At 36.5% G+C, this 22,745-nt stretch overlaps 1 protein-coding gene across 2 annotated transcripts in view; it reads right to left on the bottom strand.

Moving 5' to 3' along the window:
- The window catches only part of SCFD1 (sec1 family domain containing 1), a 114,228-nt gene extending 92,100 nt beyond the window's left edge, over positions 1-22,128 (bottom strand). For both annotated transcript variants that reach the window (XR_008529511.1, XM_054577901.1), the window contains exons 1-6: positions 22,030-22,128; positions 17,782-17,852; positions 8,451-8,539; positions 7,051-7,141; positions 3,315-3,437; positions 1,623-1,710 (exon numbers count right to left, since the gene is read on the bottom strand). Coding sequence is in view for 1 of the 2 variants with exons in the window: in XM_054577901.1 (XP_054433876.1) it covers positions 1,623-1,710; positions 3,315-3,437; positions 7,051-7,141; positions 8,451-8,539; positions 17,782-17,852; positions 22,030-22,078 (511 nt within the window). In the remaining variant the exon portion in view is untranslated. The remainder of the gene's footprint in view (positions 1-1,622; positions 1,711-3,314; positions 3,438-7,050; positions 7,142-8,450; positions 8,540-17,781; positions 17,853-22,029) is intronic.
- Between the last annotated feature and the right edge of the window lie 617 nt (positions 22,129-22,745).

The raw sequence follows: 22,745 nt of genomic DNA, 5'->3' as shown, positions 1-22,745 counted from the left end.
GTATTTGGTAAATGGAAATAATAAAAAAACTACTACCTACTTCTTAAAGTTATTCTAAGGAGTAAATGAGTTTATATTGTAAAGTGCTTACAAAACAATCTATACTTATTATTATAACTACTACACTATTGAGAATCTAGGTGATTAAAGATGTGATTATACTTAAATACATTTATACTTTTAAATTTAATTAAATTTGCTAATTAATTTAAAATTCAATTAATTATAAACAGACTTCTGTAAGTAGAAACTACCATAAAATCTCTTACATGGGCAATTCAGCAAATACATCCTTTTATGAATGTTGTTTAATTTCCACAAGAAAGCACAGTCAGGAGCTCAGTGAAATAAAAATTCAAGTTCTCTTCCTTCAGTTAGCTTATCATTTGGTCCAGTGCTCCATAATAAGGTATCACTGGCATTTCGGGCAGAACAATCTTCTGCATGAGCATGGGTTATACACTGCAGAACATCTAGGATCCTTAGTCTCTGCTCACTAAATGCTAGTAGCTGTCCTGCCAATTGTGATAATTGGCACTTAGACATTTCCAAGTGCTCCCTTAAGTGGGGACATACTCTCCACTTAAGAACCACTGAAACTCTAGTCATTATCAAACATCTCAATCCTTAAGTAGCAAATTAATGATTATTTCACTGAATTGGCTAATCACATCCTCTATGGTCTGCAATTTTCTCTAAAATAATTGACATAACTAATCAATGGGCATAAAATTTCAGTTAATCAAGATGAATTAAGTTATAGAAATCTGCTATACAATATTGTACCTATAGTCAATAATACTCTATTGTACACTTTAAAATGTTAAGAGTAGATCTCATATGAAGTGTTCTTAAAAAACAACAACAAAGCATCATAGACAATAATGTAGATTCTGTGTGTGTGTGTGTGTGTGTGTACACAAGTACACACACACACACACATCTGTTAATTTTAATCTACATCCCAGGAATGGTCAGTCTACCAAAACTGGAATACAAACTCCAGAGGTGGTTAGTATTTGATTCAACACCAATACTCAATACCACTACTGTGGATTCTAACAACCTATATTTGAGAATGGCACTTATACTTCATTCAACAACAGTACTACAGAAGCTGCAGACTTCTGTTTTTGTCTGATCTTGATAAACAGCAACATTAGCCAACTTTTTCCGAGTGTCTACCATGTGCAGAAACTTCTCCAGGCATTTTACACATACTGATGCATTTAATGCCCACAAAAACTTTATGAGGTAGACAGTATTATCATTCCCATTTTACAGATAAAAAACTGAAGCACAGAGAAGAAAAATGACATGTTTTTGTCAAAGGGTCAAAGTACTAAAGGATGAACTGAATCTTACTATAAAATATTGTCTTACTTGCCATGAGTGAACCACTCATGGAAGTTCCTGTGCAGTACCGAAAAGGTGAAAAAAACTGGTACTTCACTTAGCTTACAAGTTTGGTTTATTAAGTAAATGTTTATATATGACACAATTTGGCCTGAGACTTGCGTTCTTTTAAAAATCTTATTCATCTTTATTGCTGTAAACAAAGCTGGTTTTAGAATGCACTAAACATGTTCATTGTTTTTTATAGTATACCTATTTTTACATACCACGATATGATACAAGCTCCTTATTTTGATTACATAACACAAACATATCATCTTCCAAAGTAATAAAATTGAGATACTGATCAAAAACCTAGAAACAAAAGAAAAAGTTTACAATTTTAAAATATTTAAAGCACATTTAGTTTGATTTAATCTATCAATGGCAAAAAATGGAAAACAATTATAATTATATTCAATATAATTTTATTCTACTCTAAAAATTATTCTATGTAACAGGTTGCCAAATTGGGCAAGAAGGAAATGTTATTATCAAAACAGCAATAAAAATAAGGCTTTGAGTAATAATTATCAGGGAGGAGATTAACAATTTCAGAAAACAAAATTTATGGAGATAAATTTTTTAAAAAATTATGGTTGGGATGGAAATGGATATAAATTTTGAGAAAAAAGCACAATTAAAATTTTTATAGTCAGTTTAACCACACTTTCCTAGAAAAGTCATAGTAACTGTTTTTCTATCATGAACATTTATAAGTGGGAAAAAATTACACTAGTTTTTTCAAAGTGCAAATTAGGAAACAAATTAAGAAAGCTAAAACTGTAAGAAGACTATTTGAATCATGTTAAATTCAGTTAAATAAACGGAAAACCATTCCTATTATTTTAAGTAAAATTAATAAATTTTGCAAGAGCAAGAACATTAAGACACAGACTCACAAACTACTGTATTTCGCCGTGTATAATGTGCTCCTTTATATAATGTGCACCCACTTTATTGACCCAAATTTTAACTCAATTATTTATAGATACTTGTTTTTATATTGTAAAGGAATTTCAGCATTTATTTTTGAACATATGGATAGCATTACTGCTCTCTAGAGTTACACTTTCAATGCATAAGCATAAATAAAATAATTAAAAACACAGATACAGAATTAATACTACCCATGTCTAATACACATCATTATTTTTCTCTCAAAAATTTGAGTAAAGCGTGCATTATACACAGCAAAATATAGGTAATAAGAAATAGCAGTGAACTATCTAAATCTATGAATGAACATTCTCTAAATCTGTTAGTGAGAAAAACGGGAGAAAATGCATGTTTTAGTCTTTTATTTGCTCTATAGCACTCCACAGAACACCATTTATGTCTTGTCTAAATTCAAGAAGTACAAGGGAACAACAGGGCTTTAACCAAGAATATATTTTACAGATTTATTTATAACTAAGCTGAAACTATCACTATGATGTAGAATTGCTGTCCTACTGTGAATTTCATCTTTCTTACATATGCAAAACGGCTTCTTTGGATTCTCCTCAGTAAGAAAAGTTCTAGTATGGTGAATACACTGATTACATATAAAAAAAACAATGTCAATATATTTGAGTATAATTTATGGCAATACAACTGTCCAACTATTTCTAAATTCAGCTAAAAAGATTATACAAATCCTAGCCTAAAACAAAAAGATTATACTAAGCCTAGCCTAAAAATAAATCGATTCAGCTATTTATTTTGGTATTTTAAATTCACTGAATAGGTTCCTTTAGTTTACAGTTTATTTCACCTAGGTCAAGTTGAAGGCAATTTACATTAGCACAACTCTTTCTAAAAGTATAGTCTAAATACTTCTTTGGTTGTTCTGGTCCTTTGTAAATTAGATACCTGTATTAACAGGTTTCAGAATATTACTAAATTTTATATTAACAAAATGTTATTAGCTCTCTCACCTTGGCTACCTGTGGTACTGCATTAGCTGCTAATGCTGCATTTGCAATATCTTCCAGTTTACTTCTTGAAATAGCAGAAATAAAATTTAAATAATATGATTCATAGAGTTGATTCCGAAGATCCTATAAATACAATGAATATGTTATTCTTACAGTACAGTATAAAGGATGATCACAAATAAAAATCTTTTAGCTACTATAAGAGCAAGGTTTTGAAGGATAATATACACATTTAAAAAGAGGTTATATAAAAACAACAATCAAAAAAAGTATCTCATGAGGACAAAGTTATAAAGATATATTTGTTACTTAGTTACCAGGTATAACTAATATATATTTTAATAAGTTATATTTTATATCATCAATAAAGTCCTATTATTTACAGTATTTCACAGAACTGTTTTGAAATAGCATGTTTGTATTTTTCTTAGAGATACCAAGAAATGGCTCTCATATAGTGAAATGCATATTATATTTGGCAGAAGACAGTTACCTTCTACTACTTTGATCATGTAATGACACAACAAATATTTTTGTCACTATGCAGAAATAATTCCAGTGAACAGTTCCAGGAACATTTCTTCTCAATCATCCAAAAGTAGTGTAATTTAAAGTTATAAAAGTTGTTAAATTTAATTCACTTCTTAAACTCTGGGCAAACAGACCTCTAAATAGCCACATTTTTTCAAATCTAAGATATTGTTGATTTTAACAGGCACTATTATTTTATGTAACACTAAGAATTAATGCTACCAATAAATTCTGTAACACCACATCAATTCTAAGATACATCTGATTTCAGAGATGTTGAAATGTGAAAAACCAAGTGAGGGAGGTGGCTGAGCAGGGCAGTGGTTCGACAAAGGCTGGGAGATTCATTAAAGGATTGAGAATTGAGAGGACTGAGAAAGTAAGTATGTTGAGGATACTGAAAGGCATGTTTCTCATTGTCAGAGAAAGAAGTTACAAACTTGTAAAGGGAAAGAGGAAAATCGAGAATGAATTCTGTATTTTTGAACTGAAACAGTTTTGGAGGTTATCTATCTATCTAGAGAGATAATTAAGGTTTATAGAATTAAATATAGATATGTGTGTACATATGTACATACATATATTTCTTAGCTCTGTTCATTGAGAGAGCCTAAGAATCGTAATATCCTAGTTCCAGTGCCCAGATGCTAATTTCCAAATACTATTCTCTATAAAAAGCAAACAGGCCTCCTTTGACTAATGGTTGAAACTTGGGCTGGTACAGAGAAAGTACAAGATGAGATTGGAACATTTTATCGTGCCAGGAAATTAAGAAAGTGGTCAAAGAATGATGGAGACATTTCAAAAGGACACAGAAGCTGAACAAGGCTACAGGATACAAGATCAATATATAAAAGTCAACTGGGTATCTATACACTTGCAATAAGCAATCCTATAAATGAAATTAAGAAAACAATTCCATTCACAATACTATTAAAACATATAAAGAATAAACTTAGCAAGAGAAGTGCAAAATATATTCTGCATACTACATAACATTACTGAAAGAAATTAAGGATCAAAATGAAAGGAGAGATATTGTATGTTCATGAATCAGAAAATTTAATATTAAGATGGTAATACTCCCAAAATTGACCTATAGATTCAATGCAATCCCTATCAGAACCCCACATGGCTTCTTGATAGAAATCAACAAGCTAATCCTAAAATTACTATGGAAATTCAAGGGACCCAAAAAAGCCAAAACAATGTTGAAAAGAAAGTTCAAAGTTGAAAACTCAACTTCTCATTTTCAAAACTTGTTAGAGAGCAAGAGTAATCAATACAGTTTGGTACTGGCATACTGTACCAAAGGTCAAAGGACAAACAAAGGTCAATGGAATAGAACCGAGTGTCCAGAAAAAAACCAATGTATCCACTGTTGATTAATTTTTGACAAAGATGCTAAGTCTGTTCACTGGGGAAAGAATAATCTCTTCAACAAATGCAACTTGGGACAACTGGATGATTACATGCAAAAGAATGAAGCTGAACACCTAATCTTATACCACATATAAAAATCTTTGAAGAAAACATAGAGATTTGGCAATGGTTTCTTAAATATGACACCAAAAAGTACAAGTAACTAAGAAAAAAATAAACAAGTTTAAAACCAAAATTTAAAAATTTTGTGCTCCAAAGGATACCATTAAAGTGAAAAAACCCACAAAATGGGAGAAAATATTTGCAAGTAATATACTTGATAAGGGTCTAGTATTTAAAACATGTAAAGCACTCTAACAACACAATAAAAAGAGAACCCAATTAAAAATTGGATAAGGCATCTGAATAGACATTTCTCCAAAGATATACAAATGGCTAAAAAGACATTAAGTGACACAGTATCATTAGTTATCAGGGAAATGCAAATCAAAACCACAATGAAAGCCACTTCATATCCACTAGGAGGGCTATACATGTCTATACAGGAACTTGTACACAAGTGTTTCTAACAGCCAAAAGGTAGAAGGTACCCAAATGCCCACCAATGAATGGATAAACAAAATTTGGTATATTCATACAATAGAATATTATTCAGAAATAAAAAGGAATAAAGTACTGATATTGATGAACCTTGAAAACATTATGCTGAAATAAAGTTGGATACGACAGACCATGAGTATGATTTCTTTTATATGTAATATCTAGAATAGGCAAATACATGGAAACGAAAAGGAGCTCGGGGTGGAGGATTTAATAGTTCAGGATATGAAAATGTTCTAAAATTGATTATAGGGATAGTTGCACAACTTTGAATATATTGAAAGACACCGAACTATATACTTTAAATAGACTGATTTTATGGTATGTGAACTATATTTCAATAAAGCTGTTATAAAAACAGGAAAGAGGAAGGGATTGATAAATTGCACCTCTTTTAAAAATGGCATAGTTGGATTTATGCAGGGTAAGAGAAGGCCAGGCATCATTAGCTACACAGGACACAAAATATATGATCTTCATTAACTGTAATTAGTATCTTCATTCAACAGTAAATAACAGATGCTTGTGATTTGTGGCCGCCACTGTTAGCTACCTATCCAATAACCACTTTCCCCCTTATTCTTGCTAAAAGAATACAGATTTTGTTGGGGGTGGCAATACATTCCTCTACACATTAACTTTCGCAGCTTCTTTTGAAGCTCATTCTACCCAGTGAGGCTTACATGGAAGCTTCCTGGGAGTTGTGGGAAAGCTTAGGTTCCTGATCAAAATGAATAGCTAGGGTTGGCATAACCATTTCCCCCTTCCTCTTGCCTTGAGATGTGATGTCTACAGCTGCAGCTACCACCTTGCATCCATGAGGTAACAAGCAAGACAATGAAAAGCAACAAAGTAAAGATGATAGATCAGAAAGAAAGAGGCCTGAGTCTTTGATTACCTCATAAAGCTACTGTACTAGCTCGGACTTCCTATTTTCAGGCTTCCTATTATCTAAGAAAAATAAAACCCTATCTTTCAAACTATATAGTTAGGTTTTCTGCTTTTTGTTTTTAAAGCTAGACTCAATTTTAATCAATATAATGCTTCTTCAGCCAAAAATTTTTATTGTCAGTCTAGTATATAAAATTAAAAGAGAGTCTCAAAAATCAAAGTGGGAAACTGAGTAAGTCAACTGTTGAGTTTTCACACTAGACATCTAAGAATTTTTTTTTTTAAATCTGTTTGCATATTCCACAGTCAAGTACATAAGAAATCACATTACCTGGCACATTCTGTCAATATTTTCTTCAGTTGGCATTACAAAATACACAGCAGGAACATCTGGAATAGGATCTCGATCAGAATGCAAGAGCCTAGAAGACATAAGGACATAAAACTATTTAAAAGTCACTTATCTGAAAGGATAGTTTAGAACAGTATTTCTCTAAGAGTTCACTAATTCAAGAACAGCAAGCAGCACGCTAAAAGCTCTTGCTGCAATTATTCATTTAACCCTGCTTTCTCCTATAGCAGTGTTACTACTATTATTAGTAAGCTCCAAGCCTCTTCATAGTCTTCATTTCTACTACTCCAATCGTCTTGCTTTTAATTTAATACCTCTAATGGTCTTCCACCAATATTCTCCTTGAATAAGAACTAAAGCACATTCACAATCAATTTTATTCCCATTTTTTCATAGAAAAATGTTTGGGGGACACTGAGTGGGAGGAAAGTAAAGTTCTCTAAGGGAGGAAAAATAGAAAGTTGAAAAAGTTTTTAGAAGCAATGATAAAAATTAATCATAAATAAAATCAAATATATTTTTAAAATGAAAGGTATATAAATGCTTCCTTAAGACAATTTAATTTTTGTATGTACTGCTTCATAAGGGAATGCGCAAAAGATCATTTAAACATCTCTAAAGATTTTTATCACTTGATAATTTTATTTTTTTATAATCCAGGGAGTATATTCATTCAAATATCCAATTTCAAATAATAAAATATCTTTATTCTTCATTATAAGATTTTACCATGCTTATATCTGGAAATATGGCTAATATTCTATTTCTATAGTATTTATAGTTATTTCTCTCTAAGCAATATTCTAGGTACCATCTTCTATATACATTCTTCAATATACAATATTTCTAGTCATCCTTCTATAAAGAAGAAGAGGCATGTGCAATTATCAAACATATCAGAAGCAATATAATCAAATAAATTCAATAATTAAGAAGACAACACAGATAGCTTCCTATGGTGATTAACAGTCATTATTTCATAGTTACTTAAATTTTTCATATTAATGGTAAACTAATTTGGATAACTATCTTTTAAAAAGTGTATTTAAATTAAAGGAATAAAAAATTCCCAGAGCTGAAAGAGACCTTAGGACAACTGGTATTTTGCCTTTGCATAGGAGGGTAAACAACTCTCTAGGAAAAGATACAAGAGAGAAAATTTAAATTCTTAAATTAGAAAGCCTTAGATTGAGGATTATTTTTTAACTTCAGAAGTAAAGGGTTGAAGAAAAGAAGAAAAAAAATGTTCTATACAAGTACTGTAACTTAACATTATGTACTCTATAAATGCCCCTTAATGTGATTTTAGGGTAGCCAAAGAAATCTTTAACAATGTATTTGAAAACAAATGCCATTACTAGAAATATGTTAAGACTCACAAATGCAGAGTAATTCCCATGTCTCTCAGTTCCTTCACAGACAGGAGAGGGGAGATGATATCTTGGCCAAATCTGTCATAAATGAGCACCTAGTAAAAAAATTTATTTTTTAAATATCATTATCAGTGAACAGTCAATAGAGAACCCATATAAAGACAACGTTGAGCTATACTTTTTGAATAAATCAAGTGTATTGAATTCATATACATAACCCAACTTAATACTTTCCATCATTTTCCACTAAAATGTCTATTCATGCAGTAATCCATTCTTGAAAGCATTATTTAGGGTAAAATACAAGAATGACTGTATAAATTTCTTATAACTACTTTTTCTAGGTCATTAATATATACTAGAGGACTTCCAATCAAGATTACAGAGAAGATAAACACTGTGCTTGCCTCCTCCCACAACCATATCAAAATTACAACTAAATTACAGAACCACCGCCCTTGAGAACCACCTGAGGATTAGCTGTACAGAAGTCCTATAACTAAGGACATAAAGAAGCCATGCTGAGACTGGTAGGAGGGGCAGAAAGGCAGAACAGGCTAGTCTCATGCCCATGTGTGGAAGATAAGAATTAGGATGGATATCTTGGCTGTGGAGGTACTCCCAGAAGAACAAAGGATCCCAGTCCATAGCACCAGTTCTGGAAAGAAGAGTCCCCAAAACACTGGGCTGTAAATCTGGCAGGGACTGTGTCTTATTGAACAAAGAAGTGGTTTGGGGGTTTCTTGCTGTAGACCTAGGTACTGCAGGTCTTAAAGGACCTGAAACAAACTTACTCACTCTCTAACTCACATACTCTGGGCTCCAGCACAAAGCAGCTGCTTGAAAAGCACTAGCGACGTAGGGGAAAGACCTGAATTATCTGGATTCAAGGTCTTTCTGGATTCAAGGGGAGGGCTGGAGGGGAAGTTCTCTCTGGGACGAGAGTGCTGGTGGGTGCAATTGTTCCTCTGTTGAGCCCTCCCCTCAACCCAGCCTGCAGGTGCAGGTGGGCGCCAAATCTGGGTCTCCATCAAATTGGATTCACCCTGGTAACTCTCTGAAGACGTGCCCTACCCAACCCATGCGCCAGCCTGAATTTATTTTATTGGCTGTTCCTCACAAGCTGTTGGCTTTGGCCCATCACGCGTTGGACTTTACTAAAATCTCTCAAAGCCCACAAACCCCAAACAGGCAATGGCTGGCCTCGGCATTCCCATGCCCTGGCTTTAGACCCTGCCACCAGTGGCAGTCAGCCTCATTTTGCAGCACAGCCTCTCTCCCAGGAAACTCCAAGTCCAGTACAAGCTGCAAACAACCAAAGAGTATGTTGTAATTCCTACCAGGTGGCCCTGGCCAGGTACAGGCATCGGCTGACCTGGGCCTGCACTGAAGTCCCTCTCAAGAGGCCCCAGAACCAACACTCCCAGTGGCCAACTTCAGACCATACCAGGGCATCACCCAATTAGCTACACAAATGATACACCCAAAGGCTGTACTTGGCAGGCACCAGAACCTCACTACAGTGAATTCCACTGCATGGGGTCAACCCTTGCACAATAGCTTGTTCACTATAGTCATGGCCAATTCTCACATCCAATCAGCTGAAGGTCAATCCTACCCACTGATGTACCAACAGCAGGCTGCACACAATCCACACAAGACACTCCTGGTCACCCAGATCAGGTGATCAAGGAATGTGAACCAATAAACGCTACTCTGACACCTACTATAGGACAACTATTACATAAGGCCACTCTGCCAAGACTGGGAGCCATAGCAGATCTATCTAGTACCTACAAACAAACATAGGGAGTCAGTCAAAATGAGGAGAAAAGAAACATGTCCCAAATGAAAGAACAGGACAAAACTCTATTAAAAAGAACTAAACAAAATGGAGGCAAACAATCTACCAGATACAGAGTTAAAAACACTACTTATAATGATATTCAATGAACTTAGGGAAAGAATAGATACACTTAGTGAGAACTTACACAAAGAGATAGAAATCATAAAAAAGAACCAATCAGAAATGAAGAATACAATAACTGAAATGAAGAATACATTACAGGGAATCAACAGCAGATTCTGTAAGTCAGAGAACTGAATCAGTGATTGAGAACACGAGGTAGCAGAAAACACAATCAAAATAGCAAAAAGAAAAAAGAATTTTAAAAAAATGAGGACAATTTAAGGGACATCGGAGACAACCTTAAGCATTAACCAAACAACACTTTTTGTACCTGAAGAAGAGGGAGAGCAAGGGATGGAAAACCTATTTGAAAAGCTTTCCCAGAGAGCCTTGCGTGGGGTGATTCAGTGGGTTGAGCACCAGCCTGCAAACTGAAAGGTCACCAGTTTGATTCCCAGTCAGGGCACATGCCTGGGTTGTGGCAGGCAACTACTTGTGAGGGGCAGCCTATGGATGTTTCATACATAGGTGTTTCCTCTTCCCTCCGTTCCCCTCTCTGAATATATAAAAAAAAAAAATCTTAAAAAAGAAAAACTTTCCTAACCTGGTGAAGAAAATAGATATACATGTCCAGGAAGTGCAGAGTCAAAAACAAGATGAACCCAAAGAGATCCACACCAGGACACATCATAATTAAAATGCCAAAGGTTAAAAACAGAGAATCTTAAAAGTAGCAAGAGAAAAGCAATTATGTACAAGGGAGCTCCCATGAGACTGTCGGTTGAATTCTCAACAGAAATTCTGCAAGCCAGACTGGCATGAAGTAATCAAAATGATGAAAAGTAAGGACCTATGACCAAAATTACTCTATCATTACTCTACCAAAATTAGGCTAACATTTAGAATCAAAGGAGACACAATGAGGTTTCCAAATAAGAAAATGCTGAGGGAGTTCATCACCACTAAACCAGTACTGCCAGAAATGTTAAAGGGACTTCTTTAAAAAGAAAAAGATAAAAAATATAACTAATAAAATTGCAATAATGACATACCTATCAATAATTGCTTTAATTGTAAATTGTAAACTCCAAAGATGGAGGCATAGGTAGATATACTTTGCCTTCTCACACAATGAAAAGGAGGACAACAAATTAAAAAAAAACCCCAGAACTGACAGAAAATCAAACTGTATGGTAGTCCAACAACCAAGGAGCTAAAGAAGAAACATTCATCCAGGCTGGAAAGCGTGGATATGGACAGCTCGGGTGGAGAGGACGCACAGCAAGGTGGTGGCTGGAGGACCGGGAGGTCCACCATTTACACGCAGATAATAGGGGTGGAACAGTTGGGGAGCAAAAGAGACCATGCAAACCAGGGTTCCAGTGCAGGGAAAGGAAAGCCTCAAAACCTCTGGAGGTAAAAACCTATGGGGGTTGTGGTGGTAGGAGAAACTACCAGCCTCACAGAAGAGTCCATTGGAGAGACCCATGGGATCCTAGAATGTACACAAACCCATCCACCTGAAAATCAGCAACAGAAGGGCCCAATTTGCTTATGGGTTAGCGGGGGAAGTGACTGAAAGCCGGCTGAGAGCTGAACGGCACTGTTCCCTCTTTGACTCCTTTTCCATACACAGTGTCACAACACAGTGACCTGAGTTGCCCTGCCCTGGTGAATACCTAAGGCTTTGCCCCTCCCAATGTAACAGGTGCACTGAGACAAGGTAATATGGCTGAAATGAAAGAACAAAGCTCCAAAGGTAGAACTAAGTGATGAGCAAGAGCCAACCTATCAGATGTGCAGTTCAAAATACCGGTAATCTGGATGCTCACTGAACTGGTTGAGTATGGTTGCAAAATGGAGGGAAAAGTGAAGGCTATGCAAAGCGAAACAGAAAAATATACAGGGAATCAACAGTAAAGGGAATGAAACCGGGACTCAAATCAATGATTGGGAGCAGAAAGAAGAGAAAAGCATTCAACCAGAAAAGAATGAAGAAAAAAGAATTCAAAAAAATGAGGAGAGGCTTAGGAACATTTGGGACAACTTTAAACATTCCAACATCCGAATCGTAGGGGTTCCAGAAGGAGAAGAGGAAGAGCAAGAAATTGAAAACTTATTTGAAAAAATAGAGAAGGAGAACTTCCCAAATCTGGCCAGGAAATAGACTTCCAGGAAGTCCAGGAAGCTCAGAGAGTCCCAAAGAAGGTGGACCCAAGGAAGCACACACCAAGGCACATCATGGTTACATTATGCAAGATTAAATATAAGGAGAGAATCTTGAAAGCAGCAAGAAGAAAAGAGACAGTTACTTACAACAGAGTTCCCATAAGGCTATCACCTGATTTCTCAAAAGAAACCTTGCAGGGAAGGAGGAGTTGGCAAGAAATATTCAAAGTCATGAACAACGAGGACCTACATCCAAGATTACTCTACCCAGCAAAGCTATCATTTAGAATGAAGGGGCATATAAAGTGTTTCCCAAATAAGGTAAAGTTAAAGGAGTTCATCATCACCAAACCCTTATTACATGAAATGTTAAAGGGACTTATCTAAGAAAAAGAAGATCAAAAACTATGAACAGTAAAATGACAAACTCAACTATCAACAACTGAACCTAAAAAAAACCAAAAACAAACTAAGCAAACAATTAGAACAGGAATAGAATCATAGAAATGGAGATCAGAGGGGGATGAGGAAGAATGGGGGAAAAGGTACAGAGAATAAGCAGCATAAATAGTAGGTACAAAATAGGCAGGGGGAGGTTGAGAATAGTATAGGAAATAGAGAAGCTAAATAACTTGTATGATGAACCTATGGACATGAACTAAGGGTGGGGGAATGCAGGGGGTGCTGTGCAGGATGGAGGTCAATACGGGGAGGAAAGAAATGGGACAACTGTAATAGCATAATCAATAAAATATATTTTAAAAATAATTACTCTAAATGTAAATAGATGAAATGTTCCTATCAAAGGACAAAGGGTGGCTAAATGAAAAAGAAAACAGGACCTAAACATATGCTGCCTAAAAAAGACTCACTTCAGATGGAAAGACACACACAGGCCGAAAGTAAAGGGATGGAAAAGGAAATTTCATAAAAATGAGAAAAAAGCTGGGATAGCAATACCTCTATCAAACAAAACTGACTTAAAAAAGGCCATACTAAGAGACAAATAAGGACATTTCACATACAATTGCTTAGATATGGAAGCAACCTACATGTCCATCAACAGATGACTGGATAAAGAAAATGTGGTGCATATAGATACAAGTACAATGAAATATTACATGGCCATAGAAAAAAGTGTGAAATCTTACAACTGGCAACAGCAAAGATGGACTTAGAGGGCATTATGCTAACTGAAATAAGTCAGAGAAAGATTTCACTTACTGGTGAAATCTAAAACACCAAAGAAACAATTGAAACAGAAACAAATTCACAATACAGAAAACAAACTGATGTTGCCAGACGTAAGGGGAGTTGGAGGGCTGGGTGACAAAGGTGAAGGAATTAAGAAGTACATACTGGCAATTAGACAGTCATGAGGATATAAAGCACAGGGAGTAGTCAATAATATTTTAATAAACGTGTACGGTGCTGGGTGAGAGTACTAGACGTACTGGGGGGGTATCACTTCATAACTTATATAAATGTCTAAGTACTATACTATACAGTTGAAACTAATGTAATATTGAATGTCAACTGTAATTGAAAAAATTCTAAAGACTGTAAAATCTTCATCATAGCTATAATAAAGGACTTCTGAACATACCAAACTTACATACACCCCTTTACTCAATTTTCATATATGCTTCTAAAATGACCAGAGTAAATTAGTCACTCTCAAAACTAAAGTGTAATAAGTTCCAAGACTGTAAAGAAAATTTAGTAATTTAAACATCTCACATTAATAAGATACTCATTTTAAAAATTAAGTCCCTGAAGCGTACTTGCTTACCTTATTCTGTCACATGCATTTCCTCACAATCTAGAAGTATTCAAACTGACGCCTTTGAGGAATGGTAAGAATTCTAACCGAAAATTAGTTTTACAGTTAAGGCAAATAAAAGAGATGCCCACTAGTGTTTTTCACAACCACCTCAATAGGTCTTTATGGAGTAATAACGTGCTACTGATAGAATGAAACATGCTGTCATAAAAACATGGTTTTCTTGAATGTCAGTATTATCCTTAAAAAGCAAGAAATCTTCCTGTTCTAGTTATGAGTTTGGATGTTGTATCCCTCAAAAGCCATTTCTCTTTAAAATCTCAGTATCAATTTATCCTGTGCCATAGAAGTGATGGTAGGGCCCTATCAGGAAATTGCCTGCCTCCTAACAACCATTCATGCCTATTTCTGTGCTGCCTCTTCTAATCTCTACAAAACTCACTCTGGCCCCAAATTCCTTCAGAACAATGCACTGGTGCTTGGGAGGCACTGTACACCCCCGATCCATGGAATGTTTTCCCTTGGGGAAAAAACAAACGAACCAAAACGAACCAACATCAAACCCATTACTAAATTATTTTAGTTTCATCATTTGACAATTTTGTAGGCTTAAATAGGACCAGAAGATGGCCGCTGAGGATTCCAGGGAGAGCCCCTCTGGTTTGCTGCCTCTTCCCCATTATTGGGATCTCAGAGAGAGAGCAAGGGAGAGAAACACTGATGTGAGAGAGAAGCATCGGTTGATTGTCCCCTGTACACGCCTGGACCAGGGAATCATTCATCCTAGACAAGGGATCAAACCTGCAACCTAGGCTTGAGCCCTGATGGGGAATTGAACCCGCGACCTTTCAGCTATGGAACAGTGCTCCAACTAAGTCTCAGCAGCCAGAGTCGAGGGACCATCTACAGGGGATTGCCGCCTGAAATGAACTATGTGAACATGTGCGGAGAGGGATGGAATGTCCTCTTAGGTAAGACAAGTTTGTCATTTAGCAAGACAAAGGCCAGGGTGTCATGAGAGGTACAGTTGCCAGCGTAGGTGAGATCTATACTCAGAACATGCATAAGCTTTGTTAACATTTTTATATATTTTCTTCTCATTGAGAGCTCTGGTCTCTAGCTGACTATTCCTTGTCCCAGGTTATCACCTCATTCTTCAAGACTTCCCTTTCTGGCCTTGCCTTGCCACTTTTAATAACTTAGTCTCCCATCCCCCTCCCAACATGCGGGCTGCTGAACACTGCAGGAGAAAACCATGCGATCTTTTTGAGTACTATGACTACAGATCTGTGGTCTCCAGTAACACACGGTTCCTAAAATGCTGCGTTGGTGAGTTTGCTCTACCAATCACATCAGGACTATACTCAAATTCCTTGCCCTGTAGTTATCACCCATATTTTGTATGTGCTGTACTGGATATGGTTTTAAAAGTGTGTATTTTTATGTATGTGCAGATGCATACAGATCAGTTCTATCATCTCTGAATAGCTCATTGTTTCTGAACTTATTATATGAGTAAATTTTATAGTGTATACTCTTTTGTGTCTGGCTTTTTTGCATTTGTGTAAAAATGGTAGTATTTTTTCACCTGTGAATGTTTAGAAGAATTCATTAGTCTATAATGCACTGAACTATTTGGGCCTGGAGCTTTCTTTCTGGGAAGGTTTTAAATTATATATTCAATAATTTTAATACATATAGGACTATTTAGATTTCATTCATGGGTTGCAATAAATTATTATGTTCAGAAAAAAAAAGAAGTGATGGTAGGAAAGAATTTGACAAAAATCTATGAGGGGGGACCCCCCCGAAAAACCCCGGAATTTATTTATAAAAAATTGTGTATTTATTCTTACATATTTAAACTTCAGTCACCTTCAAAGTATTCTCCATTTGACACAATACACCTATTGAGACGTTTTCTCCACTGCTCAAAGCAGTTTTTGGACTTGTGGATTTTGACACTTTTTAGTGCATCTGCCCTTTTTTTGTTTGTTTCACCTTTTCCATATTGGCAAAACGTTCCCGTTTGAGGACTTTTTTCATCTGGAAACAAAAAAAAAAGTCACTCCCGGGGAAACAAAAAAAGAGTCACTCAGGGTAAGATCAGGTGAATAGGGAAGATGGGGCACGGGGGTCATGCCGTTTTTGGTCAAAGCCTGCTGAATACTCAGCGCAGTGTGGGCAGGTGCACTTGTAAGTCACCCACCATGAAATAGGCAAACCGCTGGAGAAGCCGTCAAAAAAATTTCAATGAAGCCCAACGCAGCCTCTCACAAAAACACCAGCTGTTATACTGACACAGATGGGTTCCTAGGACACTCACCTAGAAGGGGAAGTCTGTTCTACAAGAGGCCTGCCCTCCAGAAGTTAATTTGGGTTTTTTGGGGCTCCCCCTTGTATACCCAGAAATTCTCAAGTTATGTAATTCAAAAGCTCAATACAGGCTTTAGAAACAATAAACAAGGATAGTTTAGGCAAGGTACAATAAAAAGACGCCCATAAATAAAGAGGCAGAAAGGGGGATATTAGGGGACATGCTGAAGCTTAAACTACGAATTCACTATATTGGTAGATGGCTTTAACCACCTTATGAGTTAACCCAAAGTACTTATAAAGACTCATGGAGAATTTTCAAAACCTCCAAAATTGTAACCAAGTTGACTTGTTGTTAATTCCGAGCAAAAGAGAAGTTTAAAGTGATTAATAAACTAGTAAGTCTGAACCTAATCAACTGTAGTATCTTTTTGAAGAAAGAGCTAGAATAAGCATGAAATTTAGCATAGAGTGGCTCAAAGAGTAGGAATTTTTAAAGATTCTTCAGCATTTCTCCGGGAGAAAGATTATGGGCTGCTTTATGGTCCAATTAACAGTTTTACTGATAGTTTTATATATCACTAATTAATAAAGTGGTATTTTGGTTTACAGATCATTCTCTCCAGAGTTAGTTAAAATGGACCAGTCCTCTGAGTCTGACTAACCCTGAGTGAGCTGGCAAAATCCAAACTCTGGACTTGCAAAGCTAAAGAACAAAAACATCAGCCGCAGTGAAGACCTATCAGACTGGCACCACCCAAGAGATCAGGATTCCGTACACCAAATGTCACTATCACTGCCTGTTTTACTCCATACGTTTATCAAAAAAAATTCACAGTAAGCCCTGGACTGGTAGCTCACTTGGTTAGAGCATCATCTAGATCACCCACAAGGTTGCAGGCTCAATCCCCAGCCAGGGCACATACACGAATCAACCACTGAATGCATAAATAAGTAGAAAAACAAATCGATGTCTCTTTCTTTCGATCTAAAATCAATTAAAAAAAAACAGAAAAAGATTCATATGAAGCCACACTAAATATTCACACATTACAATTAAAGGGTGCTACCATTCTGTATTAACAAGAAATTCCCTCCAATCATCACCAATAAATACTGAGAAAAAGGAAATAGTTCCCAACAAAAATAAACTCACTTACCTTCCATACTGGTTCTCCAGTGCTGTTTTTAACATGAGGCACATTGAAATTCAACATACGTTTCAAAGCCACTGAAAATGAAAACAGTCTCATTAAATGTCACCACTGCTTTCTAGGATTTCACTCCCCCCCCCCCATTTATTACTTACCATCTCAAAACAAAAGGTACAAATTATTCTAGTAATACTTCTTAATCAAGCAGTGGTGCTCAACAGCAAACTGGTGCTATTGTCCACTGTATTGTTGAAAGCATAGATTAAGAACAGACTTTATGAAAACAAAATTTATCTATATATTTAACTGGTTCATAGGCAAAATCTTCATACAACACATCTGTATTTTAGTTATCTTGAGCTACATGTTAGGACCGATTTATCTTGTCAGATTCACTGAAAAGTTATATTGTTTATTACATGATCCATGGAAAAAGTAAGTTTCACATAGAGATGGCAGATAACAGAACTCCTGCTAAGAAAATATACAATTTCAAAAATCACAGCAATTATGTTTTATGTTGTAGTATTTTGTGGTTTATTGCTCATCTATTCATGTGTTACAAGAGATGCAGGTATACTTTCTAAGGTAAAGAAAAATTTTGGTATACTTGTATGTGAAGATGAGATGGCAAATAGTCATGGCAGGGTACTCGTTAGGTGATTTAATTTTTAAAAGACTAGCAACACTAAAATCTACTTGGTTGATTTTAAAAAAGCATTTTGATTAGGTTTTATTTAGTAACACAAGAATAATCTACAAACCCAACTCCTACCAGAGAATTATCTAATACTCAAATCACCTGAATAGCAAGTTATAGCATATTCATTCATTCACCAGAAAACTTCTATTTAAATGCTTGTTACTCAAGGCAGATAAAACAAGAAACTGCACTTAAGTGATATAGTGTTTGTATATTTGTGTGTGTACATACAGACATAATATTTTGGTAAAATATTAATACCTAATGCCCAGTCAGTAACACACATTGCCAATACTAATTTACACCTACTTCAGAAGCTCTTGGATGTTATGGTGTTATATAAAAAAACACAAAAATAAAAAAAAACACTTGGCACTAAAATAACACAGGAGGCACAGAATGTGCTCCATGATTAACTCTCCCTCTGTAATTTAAAAGAGCTCTTCCTCCCACCTCCAGGCAATACAGATACCACGAGCCAGGCACTTGCAGCCGAAGAGAGAAAATCTTGTTTTTAGGAACAGCTGTTTACACCGCTGACATAGGACAACTAGGAAGAACCACAGCCTGAGCTACGCATGAGTCCCATGTGTGTAGTATTCTCTAGAGGTAGGCCTTAACTAAATGAAAAAGGCCAGTAACAGCAGGTATTTGCTTTCTCAGCCCCATCTAAGTGAATATCCCCAACTTTGAGCCTTGACTAACTTGTTAATGGGGATCTGACACAGTGGGTTGTTAATAAACACCAGGCTGGTGTTCAAATAATGCATAAGAAAGTAATTTTACTTTCATCAGAGTAATACCCTAAAGGCTTAAATCATTGTTTTTAACTCAAATGACAAACTAGTTTTCTTTCTTGGCCCTAAACATGCTATTCACAGTCCTAGACTTAGTTAATGTAGTTTCACCTTTACCTGAAAGGATTTTTTTTTACTCATTCACTATATACTCAACTATATTTACCACTCATTCAACAAATGTTTAGTAAGTGTTTACCATCTATCGGGCACAGCTTTAGCTGTTGACAGTAAATAAAACAAACTGAATAAAAATGACCTATTCTCAGGTTGCTTTCATTCTTGGGGGAGAAAAACAACAAAATTAATAGGACATGTGGTATGTGAGATCATGATAAGTGCTGTGGAGAAAAACAAGGGAAGAAGTGAGAGGGAGTTGTGGTACAATTTTAAATAGGCAGGAAAGGCTTCCTGAGAAGGTAACACCTGAGTAAAGACCTAAAGGAAGTGAGGGAGTGAGCCACAGATACCTATAAAAGAATATTCCAGATAGAGGAAACAAACATAAAGGCTCTGAAGTGGAACTCAGCTGTGTTCAAAGAAAAGGGAGTAACAGGGAGTGAGGTCAGAAAGTTCAGTGCAGATCACTGTGTAAGATCACTTTGGTTTTTATCATGGCAGAAATGGGAAGCAGCTGGAGAGTTTTGAGCAAATATGTGACATTTGGGTATTGTGTGAAGATGCAAAAGCAAGGAGACCAAATAGCCAATTACTGCAGAAATTGACGGGTGGCTTGGACGTGGGTGATAGCAATGACAATGATCAGACTCAGGAAATGTTTTCAGAGTGGAATTGACAAGATTTATTGACAGGTATGATGTAGGATATGAAAGAAGTAAAGAAAACTTCAAAGTTCTTGACCTGACCAACTACAACTTAGCTAAGAGGCTCAAGATTATCACGAGAGAAAGCAGTTGATCTGCGACTCTCCAATGCTGAGAAGTGGGGGCGCTGAGCAAGAGCCGCAACAGAGAGAGGTATGTGTGAAGGACCATGGTGACACAGGATTCTACCTGCTGAACTAAAGATAACACTAGAGAGGGGAGTAGTCCAGGACACTTTCACAAACAAGATGACTTTTGAGGTGACTTTTGAAGATGAATAAAGATTCTTCAGACAGGCAAAGCAAGAATCAGGCATCTGCAAAACGGAGATAATAATACGTACAAAAATCACTTAAACTAGTGCCTGGCAATACTAAATGCTCAATATATAGCAGCCATTATCTACCCAGATAGATTGCAAACTCCTCTGTATCACAATGTTTGGAACTTATAATATTTGAGAACTGACTCTGAGTTATTTGCCAGGACATTCTCAGTAGACATCAGGGAAATGTTTACTTCTGCTACACTGCATACATAAAAGGGTTTAGCTTTCTCTGAAAATAGACCTCGACTAGAGTACTAAAGATGGGACATGATTAATCTGGCATAACCTATCTAGTAACGATGTGAAATCCTGCTATAATGAAGTTCATCTCCACAGAAATAAAAATTATACCACTGGGTTTTAAGTTCTACAAAGGTTCTATATATGAAAATGACTACTATACAATTTTCATTTTTCAGGAAGCTCCTTTTGTATTGGTACAGAGTCTTCCTTAAAATTTATTTTCTTTATTTTAACATGCAGTATGACCTAATTCACTGAGCTTCATTAAGCTGTCAGAACCATACCTCAAGGACAAGTGGGGTTTCTGTTTGCTTACACAGGTAAAATGAATAGTAGGTATTCCCCAACTCTTATTTGGACTTTCATATACTTAGGGTATGCTTGCATTCATCTGATAGCTTATACTAAATTATCCACTGGGGAAAGCAGAACACAACTCAGTATACACCATGTCACTGGATTGAAGTCTGTCATTTTTTTTTTTTTTTTGAACTCCAAAGTAAGGAAACAGGCACAGCCAAAATCCCTGCTATAGGTCATGTGAATTGTAACCGTTTTCCTCTTCAGATTTATATGCATAAGAAAATAATTACAAGAGACAGAATTGCCAAGCATGCACATTCTTGATAGCTTATTTTCTAAGACAGAAAAAATATCAAAGCTCAATGGAAGAAATGTTTCGTTTTTCCACTACATCTCACTATACATGTAGTTTTAAAACACTAATTTGTCAAACAGTTAAAAATGGGAAACCTATTATTGTTTTTTGTTTTTCTTTTTTTGGTCATTCTTCAATCTCATTCCAGCAAGCTGGTGAAATCTTTATCACCAAGTATTTTTCTTCAGGTACCTCCAAATGCTTGGTCCAAAGGTGAAATGGCAGAACGTAAGCTGCCCTGAAAAGAATACTTAAATTTTGTAATTGTGGCGAAGTGCCAGAAAACGAACCTCAACACTAAAACTGGGAGAGAACTGAACCACGCGGAGAAACAAATCCAGAGATCTCGTTAAGCGGCAACATAGAAGGGGGAAAAAAAATGCCATCAGCCAGATCCTGTGATGATGGCCTTTTGAGGCTCAGCAGGAAAGCGACAGGAGCAGGACCAGAGCAACCGGTCCACTCCTGAAGCCCCTTCTGCTGCCCCACTAATGAGGGACCAAATTCTCAAGTCAATGGCATCTCTTCCTAAAAACTCAAAAGGGGAGGGGCTCTCGAAGCTCCGGGAACTAGCTTGAACTACTGGAGGTCCGTCTCCCAGCTGCACGCAATGCGACCGAGTGAGGGCGACAAGCGGAGGAAGGGGGCATTCCCATGGCAGGCACAAAACCTCAGGGAGACGAGAATAAGTCAGTCGGTACCTGTTTGTCTCTCTCGAATACTAGCTGCCGCCATCTTGGCTCCCACCATCCACTGCCTGGTTGGCGAGCAGAGGCCGAGGATGACGTGGCCGCCGCTACCGCCCCGGAAGCAAAGCTCGGAGGGGCGGGGCCAAAGGAAGTTCTTGGGGGTCGGACTCTGCCTCCTGCCGGGCAACCGGCGTGGCAAGAACTTTCTAAAGAACTTGGAAACCCAGTGCAGGTTATAATGCGTGAACCCGGTAATACTTTTCAGCTGCGGAATAGTAGGAATTTCTATTCTACCTAATCGAGCCATCGCTTCTCAAATGGTAGCTGCTTTCAGTTGAGCTCTTACGATAGGAACGTGGTGTAATGCTAAGGACATAAATACTGAAATGTTTGATCATTTACAGATCACTAAATGGCGAGAATACTTTGGGTTTTAAGGACCACAGGGCTAACGTTGTGATGCTCCTGAAACAAAGTAGGCACTCAAATGTTAGCTCCCTCTTTTATTTCCTTGATCCCCTTTCCCGGAGCAACGTTTTTTCCCCGTGTCAGCCTATCAGGCAAAATGGTTTATCTTTATGGTGTTGTTTTGCTTACATGAACACAAGAGTCAGAAGGGTGCATAACAGCAAATTGCTATTTCCTCTTATCCTTTGTGTTAACTGCAAAATCACAAATCATTATATTAGGGGAAAATCGTGTAGGTGGATGGTGATGTTTTAATATAC

The sequence above is a fragment of the Pteronotus mesoamericanus genome, unplaced genomic scaffold (genome assembly GCF_021234165.1).
Source record: "Pteronotus mesoamericanus isolate MK-2021 breed Mesoamerican mustached bat unplaced genomic scaffold, CSHL_Meso_final contig_46, whole genome shotgun sequence".
Classification (NCBI taxonomy): Eukaryota; Metazoa; Chordata; class Mammalia; order Chiroptera; family Mormoopidae; genus Pteronotus; species Pteronotus mesoamericanus.
The sequence above is the reverse complement of the archived record's forward strand: the minus strand, read 5'-3'. Positions and strand labels throughout refer to the sequence as shown.